The sequence below is a fragment of the Hippocampus comes genome, unplaced genomic scaffold, assembly GCF_001891065.2.
Source record: "Hippocampus comes isolate QL1 unplaced genomic scaffold, H_comes_QL1_v1.1 scaffold174, whole genome shotgun sequence".
Taxonomy (NCBI): domain Eukaryota; kingdom Metazoa; phylum Chordata; class Actinopteri; order Syngnathiformes; family Syngnathidae; genus Hippocampus; species Hippocampus comes.
Genome location: NW_017805983.1, coordinates 3,448,045 through 3,462,176, shown reverse-complemented (window position 1 = coordinate 3,462,176; position 14,132 = coordinate 3,448,045). Strand labels below are relative to the sequence as shown.

General features: G+C 40.4%; 2 protein-coding genes across 3 annotated transcripts in view; one reads left to right on the top strand and one right to left on the bottom strand.

Annotated features, from left to right (window-relative positions):
• Positions 1 to 943: 943 nt before the first annotated feature.
• urp2 (urotensin II-related peptide) lies at positions 944 to 10,308 on the top strand. The gene is made up of 5 exons (XM_019891493.1): positions 944 to 1,371; positions 4,112 to 4,414; positions 6,178 to 6,212; positions 7,020 to 7,164; positions 8,355 to 10,308. Exons 1-5 carry the CDS (start codon positions 1,284 to 1,286, stop codon positions 8,384 to 8,386), a joined length of 603 nt encoding a protein of 200 aa, XP_019747052.1. The 5' UTR covers positions 944 to 1,283; the 3' UTR covers positions 8,387 to 10,308.
• Positions 10,309 to 11,429: 1,121 nt separating this feature from the next.
• Positions 11,430 to 14,132, bottom strand: part of ptk6b (PTK6 protein tyrosine kinase 6b) — an 8,746-nt gene continuing 6,043 nt past the window's right edge. For both annotated transcript variants that reach the window (XM_019891490.1, XM_019891491.1), the window contains 3 exons: positions 13,551 to 13,732; positions 12,159 to 12,312; positions 11,430 to 12,079 (listed from right to left, as the gene is read on the bottom strand). In XM_019891490.1, the coding sequence (XP_019747049.1) occupies positions 11,850 to 12,079; positions 12,159 to 12,312; positions 13,551 to 13,732 (566 nt within the window). In that variant the 3' untranslated portion in view covers positions 11,430 to 11,849. The remainder of the gene's footprint in view (positions 12,080 to 12,158; positions 12,313 to 13,550; positions 13,733 to 14,132) is intronic.

The window sequence follows — 14,132 nt, the reverse complement described above, 5'->3', positions numbered from 1 at the left end:
TTTAAAAACAGTTTTCTAATTTAAAAACCTGTTGACCCCCCCACCCCTTTCTTTTCAGAGTGCAAGGATTGAATGTGTGGATGTTCACAAGCAAAATTCTCTTTCCCCAGCAACTGACATGCGTGCGGGCACACGTGTACACACACGCACACACACACACGCGCACACACGCATGCAAGTGCACACATACACGCGCGCAGACGTATGTTCAATTTATCAAAATCATTTATCTTTTTTTCATGCGGGGGGGAAATGCTTATTTTGGGTACCAAGATCGTCACTCCCTTCAAATTCCTATCTGTGACATTAATCAGCACAAAGAGTCACCCTTTCCTGTCTTTTGTGTCTTTTGGACAAGTTGTCCTCTGATGTGCATCACACTTCTTTTTTTGTGTGTGCGTGTGTGTGTGTGTGTGTGTGTGTGTGTGTGTGTGTGTGTGTGTGTGTGTGTTGTGGCGGGAATGAGGACCGTTTTGGTTTAAAACGAACCCTGTTTAGTGTGCATTAGTGTACAAGTTGTGTTTTAACAGTTTGAATGTACTGTATTTGTATTTGCCGTGTGTGTGTGTGTGTGTGTGTGTGTGTGTGTGTGTGTGTGTGTGTGTGTCTCCTCATGCGTCAGAGGGTCTTTCTGTTACTGTGCTCCTGAGCAAACATATTAAGAACTAACTAATCACTGCTTCCACAGCCCAAGGTCATACACACAAATACACGCACACACACACAGACACGCACGCACACACACACTAAAGCCTAAGCACACATTTACAACACGATATTGGATCTCAAAGCTGGCTGCCAAAGTCCCCAAATGTCACCAATCTATTGAGAAGCAAGAGGCGGAGCAGCTTGAGCCGATTGGTCGACCCAGATTTACTGCTCGGTTGTCCCAACACAGAATTTTAAAAAGGCAAGTTTTTCGAAGAGGAGACGAGTGCCGCCGACAAACTCTTGACAAGCCTTCTTCTTTAAGAGGCGCATCTCCGAAACTTGAACAGGCAGTAAGGATAGAGAAGATTCATTCAGACAACTAGAAAACTATTTAAATATATCGCTGCGTGGACGAACACCGAATCTTGGTTGAAACAGCACCTTTTTCTTTTGAAAATCTTCAATTTTACATCTATTTTTGAGGAAAACACAGATTGAAACACACACACAAAATGATGATGACCAATGGACCATCTTCAAAATAAGACAAAACCAAAGAATCCGAAGACACACCAAAAACCTCAATCGTCTTTTCATTTTTCGGCCTTCCTAAGTCATCAAAGAGATCAACGATGCTTTGTCGAGCTACAAAATTGCCGTTCATTCCTGTTATGATGCTGATTATCACCACCCAAATCTGGGCAGCACCGACAGAGAGAGGTAAAGCAGCTTTTTCAGGTCGTTAAACGGTTGCTAAACATCAATGTTGTTGTTGTTGTTTTGACTAATCTTTTCCAATGTTGTTAATTCTAAAACTGAATTTATCTTGTTTCATCAATTCTCTGGAGTTTAAAAATCACAAGTGCGTGTATATAAATTGATGACAAGACCAAGAAATTGAGGATTAAGGTAGAACACATGATATCAGAGCAAATCCCCACATAAAATTCAAATAGAACCTCATGACTGTTACTGACAGAGAAGATGAGGTTCAGAAAAATCTGATTGAATGTTTTGTGTGTGTTATTGTCTCACATTTAACGGTTTTGCAGAATATTTAACCCTTTGATGAGGGCTGCTTGGACCATGGAAAGTTTTTGCTCACATATATTTTTTTTCTTTAAATCGGGGATCTGCAATCCTGTCCCTCCCTTGTTCCAATTTGATCTTTGAATCCAGCTAACTCAAGTGTCATGAGACAAATGAATAGCTTTGACAGTTTTCATCGTTCTGATGGAAGGACAGAAACGTTTGGATGTCAGTGAGCTCAGCCACTTTGCAATAGATATTTTTCATATAGCTACAGGATTCTTGTTTTTCACAACACAAATGGATTTAGTTCGTTCATTATTTATTGAAGAGGTAGACTAGCTTGGTATGAGACCGAAAATTCCATCTCACAGTGTGGCACTTGAGTCTCTGTGGCTCGGTGCGACAGTCAGCATTTCTAGCTGGGGAAATAGAGCGGATGTGAAGAAAAGTGGGGACAGAAAGCAAACCTTTCACTTACTGAGTCCGAGTCACTGGAGGCCGTCAATCCAGGTGAGACGACGGCAGAATATGTGCTCAAACAGGCAGGGAAAGCAGAGCGGGAGGGAGATAGATGAGGAACCGGTGAGGAAGAAACTGGGAGATCAGTCCTCCAAGGAATGTTGGAGAGATTTGCATGAAGGTGACAAGGAATCTGGCAGTGAGGTCGAGCTGTGTGTATATGATCCATGCATATGGTTTCCATACTGCTTATCCTCTTCTGGATAACGGAAAGCTGGAGTCGATCCTCACTAACTTTGGCCAAAAGGGAAACTACACCATGGACTAGTCATCAGGCAAACAGTGTGACTATACAGTGATGCCTGTACATTGATACGAGTCACCAGACTTGCGGGTTAGTCAAGATATGAACCGTTGTTCAAGTTGTTTCTTGCCAGTGGAAGTGTACTGTCAAATTAAACAGCAACAGAATTGCACTTTGTTTATTTAAAAACAAGGAAAGGCAGCTTTATTTTTATCACACAATGTGCTTCACGTGATAAAAAGTACAGTTAAAAGTATTTGCAATCAATAGAGTTAAAGACATTTAACAGCAATGTAAAGAACTAAAAGCAGTTCACTAAAATGACTAACAGAGTGTAAGAAAATGATTTTAGAAATGCTCTAAAAAACTTTAATCATACATATGGGAAAAGAGCGTCGTTTTGAGCCTGGATGTTACAAACATTCACAATTGGGGCTGACTTCACTTCAGTTGGCATCTTACCATGTCCATGCAGCATAACGGCTAAATGCTGCCTCACCTTCTTTGCTTTGAATGCTGGGTTCCACTAATCGATGCGGGTCTGCAGCCCTCAGAGCCCTATTGGGTTTACATTCCATTCGCATTTCTTTAAACAGGAGCCAAACCAGTCAGCGATTCATAGACCAGTAGCCGAATCTAAAATATATTCTACAGCTAGCCAGTTTAAGGCCTTTAGTATTGGAATAACATGTTCTGATCTCTTTGTTTTAGTCAGAACGCATAACTTAGCCTTTCAGTCCACTAGCTTAGTGCTATGTTAAATAGCATTTTGTTGCCTTTAAGCAACCGACTGAACTCAAGTCGTGCAGCAACACATGTAGACACACATAATACCACTCACAGTCATATATTCTTGATCCGCAGCAAAGAACCATCAGTGCTGTACTGATGAGCTCAGACAAGTTGAGACATCTCAATGAAAAGCATGCATATCTGTCTCATACTGCCCTAGTGGCCATTCCATTGATGCAGTGTGGCAAAAACAGTCATGTCCGTATGTTTTTTTTTCACCAAGTACAGTCAAACCTCGGTTTTCGTTCATAATCCGTTCCAGAAGGCTGTTCGAAAACCAAAATTGTTTGAAAACTGAAACCACGCTCTTTTTAAAATAAAAATGTTTATTGAACACGTCTACTCACAATGTTAAGCAACACGAGGAAGCGTCACTTCCTCGTCTACCCGAGGAAGCGCCACTTCCTCGGGTAAGGAAGGCGAGAGGAGTCAAATGGTGCATTCAAGTGCGCTCAGTTTGTTCGAGAACCGAAATTTGTTCGGCATCTGAGGCATAAAAAACTCGAAATTTTTGGTCGAAAACCGAATTGGTCGAGAACCGAGACGTTCGAAAACCCAGGTTTGACTGTACAATGTAATGGAGTGCTATCTTTCCTTATTAAAATACACATTCTAACACGTTTTGTTGTTTGCATGTAGTAATGGTATTTACATTCATTTTGATGGGTGGTCCTGGAACAAATGAAGCTTTTATCTCAAGGCACTGGTTGATTGCAAATTAGCAACATCAAGCTGAATTGCAGGAAAGCAGCAGGATGGAGCATAGAATGTGACAGCTTGAGTTGTTACTTTTAACTAAATCTCCAAGATTCTTGCATTGACAGGAAAGCAAATCATTCGAGGCAATGACTTCTTGAACATTTGTTTCCATAGATCACATGAAACCTCCAAGTCTTCTTCCTACTCATTTTCATTTGTCAGCTGCACCGCCAAGGTCTTCCGCCTTTGGTCAAAGCGAGTTCCTCAAACAATGGCGTGTGAATGGCAGAGCGTCTGGGACGGAAGGGACGAGACGAGGAGACCGAACCACCTCGAAGACTGCTGGCCTGAGATACCATTCGGGGGCAGACGGTTCCGAGAAGCGGGTCCAGATACTTAAAATGATCTCAGTTCTTGAGGAGATGCATCGGACGTTCAACAGTACACTGAGCACAAGGATCACCTTCCTGCCAAGAGGTTCGCATTCTCACACATCATGTGGCTCTGATCCACATTTGAAAATCCTGAGAACTTTTTTTTTTGGGAGGGAGGGCAAAATAACAGTAACCCTTAATGTTACTGATCATTTATTTCTAGCATGTTTTTCAATGTAAAGATCTCTACAGTGGAGCACAATGCTAGCTGGCACGGTTCTAATCGTAAATCCAAATTCTGATTTGGATCAAGGCCATGTAGCACTATCATTCATGCAGAATCACTTGGAAGATTTATGAAGTGTGTCAGAAAAGTCCAGGATGTCTATAAAAAGATCCGTTTGGTATTTACTTCCTTCATTGCATGAAGAGGAATGAACTTGTGACAGGGCCACTCACAGCTGCTTCACCACGACAAAACCCCCACAGTGCCCTGAGCATCTGACAGTTCCCTGCAGAAATTAACTTTGCCTGGTTCGAGCAAGCCGACTTGTGCACCTGACCTGGCTCCGTTTGTTTTGTTTTGTTTTTTTTGCTTTTTACAAAGCTCAAGGGGGTCATCAAGGTGACCCTTTTCAAAATATGTGGACAAAGTCAAGATTTTTGTGACAAAGAGACTGTGGAGGATCCAAGAAGAATCATTGCAGGAGTGCATGAAGATGTGAAAGTGTGTTTGACTTCACAGGGGTTACTTCCAAATTTAAAATGTATCATTTGGATTTGAAATGTAATTTTTGTGACACCAGTCCTGGAACCTTTTTGACACGCCTCGTGAAGTGTCCATATATATTAACTCATCCAATGCCAGCCATTTATGCTTTTCACAACCCTAGAGTGCTGGCAATTTTAGAGCATTTTGAATGATTTTTCAAGACCCACAGAATATTTTACGACCAAATGAAAGAACAGACTTTCACCAGATTAAAAAAAAACTTGATTTTACCTTCTTCCGTTCTCTAGTAATCAGCAGTAGAACATGGATAAGTGTTTGGAAATCTAGCCACTGTGAGCAAAATCCAGAGAAAAATAGCTTTTTGTTTAAACACACATACCAAGCAAAACAGTGACGTTTATGCAAAGTTTTTTTTTTCTTTTGTAAAACCTCTAACATTTCAACAGTGGTGGAATGATTTTTGATTTTAAAATAATCTATTTCATGAAATATAAACACAGGAGTGAAGCCAACGAAGCATGACGCCTCCATCAGCGGCTGTTCACGATCCGACCTCGTCATCTTCATCGTAGTTCCAAGATCGTTGTACTTTTTCATTTATAACATACACATACTGTATTTCTGCTAATGATAATGACACTTATCCTGTGACATACAGACAAATATATTCCTTGCTTGAATGTATGCTTCAGATTGTCTAAAGTTAACTGTGCTGTGGCGCCATGACAGTTAGTACGTCCTGCCTCTACTGTAAATAGCTGGCAAACAAATGGAATTCGCACTGCTACCCTCTGCTGGTGGTTTGACTGATTGTCATTCCTCAAAGTGCTTGTGATTGAAAGGGCCAGCACATCAGACTCATACCACCAATGAAAAAAAATCATAAAATGACTCAACTCTACCTTGGCACTGAATGTTTTCTGAATGGACTTCTTGGCATAATGGATGAACTGCAATGTCTTCAGTCAAATCAAGCTTGATTGTCAAATATGCTCTATTATTAGCTTCTAAGTAATGACCTGGGTGCTAATAAACCAATGTTCTTTGAGATTGACCTACTGGAGATGATATGAAATTAATTTCACAATGATATCAACAATAACTTTATTTGATTTGTTTATTTTTCTTTTCAGGAAATGCCAGAAATCCAGGGCGAAAAAATAAAATGGTAGGTGACTTTTAATCACGATGCAAATAACAAATGACCGGATTTTGCGCAATCTAAGAAAGTACACTTGCCTCCCAGTAACCCCACTTTTAGCCAAGTCATGGGTAGATAAAAATAATGTTGGGCGGTCTTATGTTCATAAATTGACTATGGTGTCACAATATAGAAATGCACTTTTGCACGTGATGAGTAGGTGTGCACACCACACTAAAATCATCCATCCATTTTCTACTCCACTTACCCTCACGAGAGTGGCAGGCGTGCTGGAGCCTATCCAAGCTGTCTTCGGGCAGTAGGCAGGGTACTCCCTGAACCGTTTGTCAGCCAGTCGCAGGGCACACATAGACAAACAACCATTTGCGCTCACAATCACACCAAGGGACAATTTGGAGAGCCCAATCAACCTGCCATGCATGTTTTTGGAATGTGGGAGGAAACCGGAGTACCCGGAGAAAACCCACATAAGCACGGCTCCCCGTGCCTACGTGGGTTTTCATGCGAACTCCACACAGGAAGGCTGGAGGAATCAATCCCTGCACCTCTGCTGTGAGGAAGACATGCTAGCCAGACGACCACCATGCCACCCATACCCAAATCAAATTTCCTTATGTCCCTTGTATTTTACATATGTCTATCCTTTGCATCTCTACCTTGAGGCATCATAAATAGTTCAGTGTCTATGAAAGTCTAGGATTGGTCCAAATTAAGAGTGTTTGTCCTTTGCAGAGGTCAACCACATTGACAGAACCCAGTTGTAGTACAACCCTCCCTATTTTTGTTAATTGTCTTTCATGGTCTTATGATGAGGCTGCAGTGATGTTGACCACGGTCCTACCAGCAACCACTGATAGCACGGCTTCCAGAGGGAGTGCTGGCGTCGTCGTTCCCAGCCTTACCGGCCGCGCCTCACGCAAGTCGCTTCCACCACAGTCCAAGAAGACCAACAAAAGAGGTAACAAAGGTTGCAACTTTGCTTAATTATTTGTGCGTGTGATCGTTACATTGCTCTGACTTTATTCCATCTAGTCCTGCTCTTAAAAGTGAAAAGAACACAGCTACTGTACAACATATTTGCAATCTGTAAAACCAATATTTGAGTCACAATAGCCAAATGTAAAAGTTTCATCCAAATCCAAAATTTACATCATGCAGTGGTGCCTTGAGATACAAGTTTAATTGGTTCACTGACCAACATAAATAATTGGAATGTAAAAAAGAAAACAATGTGTGCATCACAATTTAATGCTGCCATCCAAGTCATTGTGTTGCTCTGTCTGGTGTGTCCACTTTGGCCACCAGGAGACAGTATTATGCAGTCAAATAGACACAAACCAGAAGTCATCCTTACTCCTGAGGCCCGATCCCACTGAGGGGCGAACATTTGTGACTTTTGGTGAAGGTAGCAATTGCACGTTCACATTAGGGTTCATTCAAGGTTTCAAACGTTCATAAAACATACACCAACAATTTAAGTGTTTTTTTTTCTTGTCACAAGGAAAATTTGAACACAATTCCTGAAGAAAATGCAACATTTGCTCCCTTCCCAAACACAAGTGTTCCCACCCCACAGTGGGATAAGGAGGTTAATGACTCACTAAATTACAGTAATATTAGTCACTTTTAAAGAAGATGCCTTTGAGTAATTAAATATCCATCTACGTGTTGGCTGCCCCACTGTTTGTGGTGAAATATCGGTTCCTTCTCAAATCGCAACTATTGATGCTAACAATAGCATGTCTGTTGTGCTGTTTGCTAGCATTAAGCTCGACTGGTACAGTATAACTCTTTGCTTCATGTTTCCTCCGACAGTAAAATTAAACTGGGAGGGGCATTAAAGTTTTTTTTTAGGAATTGTTCAATATTTGCTTTTTGTGAAGTGTGTTGAACTGAGTCAAAGCAAAACAAAAAAAAATGTGGCCAAATTACCACTTGTATCTCAAAAAACTCAGGTCAGGTAAATCTCAAGGTAGCACTGCAAATTCGAAAAATTACTAAAATCGGTGACTATTCACTAGCCCTCTTGTTAATACAAATTGATGGACAAAAAAAAAACCCCAAGAAGGCTTACTGATGCTAACAAAGTTTGTTAGTGTGACTTCTATTCTCTCCAAGTGTTTTTTATTCTTTTTTTTTCTTCAACAGTGTGCTTCTGGAAGTACTGCTCCCAAAACTGAGCTCCCGCGTAAACCCATTGTGAGCCACTTTTCGCTCCCTTTATCCATCTCCTTTCCTCTATGCATCCATCCATTTGGCATTATGGCCTTTGCTTTGTCCTAGTTACTTTTGGAAAAAAAGAAGTAACTATCACTTGACCAAAGTGTCGTCTAGCTTATGCAAAGTTTTGATTCATTCCCTATTCTCCACGCATCCATCCAGCCAACCAGTTTCCATACCTTTCCTCTGGGCTCGCGTTTGACCTCTGCATGCTAGGCAACAGTTGCTTGGACATCAGCAGGCCACCACGGCGGCGCCAACACCGACATAGACCTTTTTATCCAACTCGTTAATTAACAAAACTGACTGATCAAAGAAGACGATGTGTGCACAAGGCTCAGCACATGGAAAAAAAAAAAAGAGAAATCTCCATTTAATACCACCCCCACCTGCCTACAGACAGATGCACATGTTTTTTTGTGTATGCCTTCTTTAAATAAAGTCCTTTTCCAACATGCCAATGGCAACAATATAAACTGATTTTATGTTTTGTTTTTGCCTTAATTTGTTGCTGAATTTGTGTAATGACTTAATAAACTCAGTCAGTTGACTAACAATACGACAGAAAAGGCAATATGGATCATCGCATTGAGTTTATATGTAATCGCATCGTAGGAATAGTTCAGTTTGCGCTCAATTTGAGCATAGCATTACTGTCTACATTGACAAAGGCTCATGCAGTAAACCGAGTGCTGGATTCCCGGGAAAGAGGCAGATGAGTTTCATACAGAGCATTTTCAAATGGAAGAAAACTGAGCAGCTGTGCAAAATCTGTGGCAAAAGTGTGGCCAGAACAAGCCAGCTGAAGAGGAATCATATAAATCAAAGTTCCACTGTACTGCTAATTTGTCTGAAAGAGAGCTGCAGCTAGCGTGTATCATATATTACTACATTTTTTAAATGAGAGATGCAAGTAAACGTTTCTACACATTTTTACTGTGCCGATTCCGAATCTGACCTCATTTTTTTCTCCAGCTCATAAGCTTTTCATAATCACAATAACACTATAAAACCAATAATCCGTGTGGCAGTAATATTTCTGAATAATTTTTATGAAACATAATTGCTATAAATTTCAATGTATGGTGAAACCCACTTTGCATACGCTTATAAACAGACGGTAAAACTTATACACAAAAAAATTAAAATAGCTCGAAAACCCGATGTGCTAAAAAAATGGGAAACTTTTTTTTTTAATCATTCTTTAAAAATACATCTCTGATTCAAATTTGCTGGTGCCCAGCGTAATCAGCCGAATTTCATGGATGACTAAAGAAATTGGAGAATAATTACTGAGCTTTTGACAATGTTATATTTAAAAAAGATATGTAAATGATGAAGCGATGAGTAAAAATAATGACTGGTCAGGACAGTAATTAGCTGTCGATTGTGACACGTCTAGTCTGAAACATTGGAAATTATTATTCACAACAAATTACACAAGACGGTTTTGTTGTCATTTTATGTCGGCTGGCATTTCAGATGCTCTATTCCAACACCAAACAACCGTTCGGCATGTGGAAGCTTGTTAAATTGATGGATATCCCCAAACAAGAACCCCTCCCCACCCCCGACAAAAACTTCACAATCACTGCATTTGAGATGCGACTTGACATAGTGTTGTTAGTCTTAGCGTCGTAGTAGTAGCTGTACATTCCTCATGTGGATGTTTCTATGGTAACAGATAAGTGTGTTTGCTGTTTGGATGAGTAAACTGTGCTGAATTACTTTCAGAGAGTTTCACTGCCACTGTTGCCTTGGTGATGAGTGTGCGTGTCTGTACATGCTTGTGTGAGCGAGTAGATGTGTTAGATAAACTAAACCATGCCGTAGTCCCCAAATTATTGTATTCTATTGTTTTGTGTAAAAAATAAATAAATAAGCAGGTGGAATAAGTTAGCGTCTAAAAAAAAAACAAAAAACATGGTACGATTTTAGGTGGTAAGTGTCGCATTTGAGTTATTGTTGCAATTATGCTTCGCGTTTCGAGAGCGTCGTGCATTTAAAAGTTGAGCGACGAAAAGAAGCGGCAGAGAAAATGCCAGTTGCACATATTTTGTCAGATTACAAGGACTAAGCAAATACTGGGGAAAAAAAGAAGTTCATCATTTATTAGATGTTTCCATGTGTATCGGTCCAACGTGATCCAAATGTGGTCGACTGACATGCTTCTTGCCTTACGTGCTTTTGCCTTAGCTGATTACAACTTGTCCTGTACAAATCTTGTTGTCTCGAACATAGTCTCCAGTTTCTGTAATACAGACTTTGTAAAACCCTAAATGATTTTGGTATTTTTATTTTAACATGCGACATAATTTTCAACATCACTTTGGAGTGATCCAGGTTAAATACAGTACATAAAACATCACTCTGTGTTGCTCAACGCAAATACAATACATAAACAGTTATCAGAATACAACTATACATTCTTGATAAATATCTGAAACAAAAAGAAGAGATAATGGAAAAACTTTCTAATATAAAATTGTCGGAAATGAGCAGAAAGGACTCTGTGCTGAATTTTTAGCAGAGGGATTTAATACACAAACCCAAATGCCAAGTATAGGTGTTTTCACAGGGAACGATGAAATAATACTTGAGGGATTGAAAAAAATAATAACATAAGTGGGTCACAGGCTAATTGGAGCGAATGGGAGCGCCACGATTTACCAATATTTCACATTTTTGACAGCTCCTTTGTCTCTATGCATGAGGATGCGAATTTGCAATCAAATAAGTGCTCCAGTGTTCAAATGTAACTTGATCTGTGAAGATGTTTTTGATTGAAACAGCCCTTCATTTCAGCAAATACGTACAACCTTCTAATGCAGCAAATTCAACGAATAACTATTTTCAGTTTGTTATCATGAATAAAATGTCTTGATACGTTTCGTTTCCATAATCATTTGGAATGTGGTGTAACTATGATGTGAATGTGTTAATGTTTACTTAATAATTCCCGAATGTTTGGTATAGTTACAAAATATTTAAGGTGTTTCTTTGCCCAGAATGCCACGATGCAGAAGTCAAAAGCCCGTGGCAATATGGGACAAAAATGCTGAACGTAAATCATGCACTGCAGACGTAATAAAACCATAAATTTGTCAAGGAACAATGTCTACTGATTTAAATTCTGAATGTACCGGTATAATGTAGGTCAAATAGTAAAAAATAACTGCTTTTTTTTTTTGGGACTCGGGCATTCGCAAGTCAATACCCCAGGGCATTTTGGGAAATGTTACATTTGTAGCATTTAGACCACAAGTATGTTTAAACGTATTTGTGAGTATGTTTGAATGTATTTGCAAGTACGTCCAAGCGTATTTGTTGAGCATATTCTAACATATTTGCGAGTACCTATTTTCCAGTCAAAATATTTTTACTCCAGATTGGCAGGTCAACACTTTCGCAAACCGAAGCGTCTTAGTTGTCCGTCGATGGTGTTGTCGGTGCCGTTTTGTCTACATGTGCCATAATGGTACCATCGTAGATGCTGTACATTTGATCCTTCAGCTGCCAGAAGTTGGGCCGGAGGTCAGGATCGGCATTCCAACATTTGCACATGGTTTCGTAGAGGAATGGCGGACAAGCCGGGGGCGCCGGCATCCTGTAGCCAGCACTGACTAACTTGTCCGCTTCCGGCCCGCTCAGACCTGCTGAGAAGAGCGCCTATCAAGCTCGGAATATCCCACTCATTGGCACGCGCTTCACTGAGCTCAGCTTGCCACTTGCCTGGGTAGGGCACACCTCCGTAAGTGACCATCTCGTAGAGCAAGACGCCAAAGGACCACACGTCTGACTTGACCGAGAACTTCCTCTGGCTGATGGCTTCCGGCGCGCTCCATTTGTGTGGGATGGCTTTCTGGTACGCGAAATAGATGGGCTCCTGGGCCACCAAATATGCCATTGTGTAACTATTCACAAACACATTTTAATGTGCCTGCAAATGAGTAAACGACGCCCCCCCCCCCAAAAAAAAACTGCCTCCCTCAACATGACACTTCCTGTTTTTTTTCCACCAGGAAAAAAAACTGTTGAAAGTGTAATTAAGTCTATTCACATGCGGAGACAAAACAATGTATATTTAGGTCTTTTATAATAGCTAAGCTATGCTAACAATTAACTGCTCAGTCCATTTGAAGTCTACTGCTAATCTAAACAGCAGTACATAGCAAGGCACATAAATAGTCTCTCTCCACATCGCATTATGTGGAGACAGCATCTTTTCTGTCCATCATAACGCTATAAGATTAATGCATATTGCATATACTGTATATGCAGTACAACGGTTCAGAAAAATAGTAAAAGCATTTTACAGTATATATTTAAAAAAAAACAAATAAAATTTAAATTAATACAAACACGGTCAAAGAAAAACTTAAAACAAACAATACATATATAGAAATGTATAGCTACACATACACATAAGTACGTACATATATCCTGTATGTATAGTTGTTCATAAAATTTTGAATAAGTTGAATTTTGTGGAAAAAAAGGACAAAACAAGGTCTTGCACTCAATGGCACTTATTCACTATCCGCTAGCCCTCACAGAGCCGTGGCCATTTGGCATATTCCAACAATTATTATGATAACAATACTGTGCCGTTATGCTATGATGAGTACAGTAAAGTTGTTGTGAGCACACAGTTGTTGTCTGCACATTATTGGATATAACTTGGTAAAGTTTTACGTTGTGTCACTAACCTTGCTACTCGATGTTGATATGAATAGATTAAGGTTAGCAGCGATTGGAGTTAGCATCAATGTTAGCTTTTGGCGAACGTTGGACTCGTCTGCTAGCTTCCACTGCCCATGCGTGAGCGGTGGCGCCCTACGTCAGCAGAGCCACTAGCAGAAGAATGCTACGTCTGTGGCATGTTGTCAAACATAGATTGTAATTATCTACCAATTATCTTTGCTCTTTTAAATCTGTTTGAGCAATGTGTCCATGATTTATTTGTTCATTTATTTTAATATCCGTATCATTCAATGTTACATGCGTAACAAGGTGTCAGTCAGTCACTTCTGGAACAATACTGTATACTGTACAGACAATCCATGACAGTTGGCAGCTCTGCTAATAGACCATTTGCAATTTGCAAAAAGAAGCAGCACACACCTTGATGACTTGGGTCAGTCCAAAATCGGCCACCTTGCAGATGTAGTCTTCTCCCACCAGGACGTTCCGGGCCGCCAAGTCTCGGTGGACAAAATTGTGATCCTCCAGGTACGACATCCCATCAGCCACCTGGCCAGCCATGTCAGACAGTGACGTCATATCCTGCTGTTGGCCCTCGGGACCTCAACATGAACACAAAGGAAACAGCTGAAGGAATGTGTCGTAATACGGATTCTACAAGTTTATCTTCTACTAGTTTGATGTTATGTGTCAGATGCTACATGGCAGTTGTAGCTAGCAGTAATTAGGTGTAATGGGTCAGCCACTAGATGCTAATAGTTGCTAGCATCTCCGCTGTAATGTGATTGGGTGCTGCAGCCAGGCAGGACACGCCATAGTCTGCTTAGATTAAATGAGATGGTCAATTCAAACATGTATCAGATTGGTAAAAAAAAATTAAGTTAAGGTTAGTGGTATTCATAACGGCACACTACAGTCAGATGCTCCCCTTCTGGCCTGGATGCAGTAGGGCAAGGGTCGGGAACCTATGGCTCGTGAGCAAGGTATATATATATATATATA

Bases quoted from the DNA above. Each gene is read 5' to 3' on its own strand.
- urp2 (XM_019891493.1), top strand. From the start codon at position 1,284: ATGCTTTGTCGAGCTACAAAATTGCCGTTCATTCCTGTTATGATGCTG. The intron at 4,415-6,177 runs GTTCGCATTCTC...TTTTCTTTTCAG, and splicing joins GATCACCTTCCTGCCAAGAG to GAAATGCCAGAAATCCAGGG. The intron at 6,213-7,019 runs GTAGGTGACTTT...TCTTATGATGAG, and splicing joins CAGGGCGAAAAAATAAAATG to GCTGCAGTGATGTTGACCAC.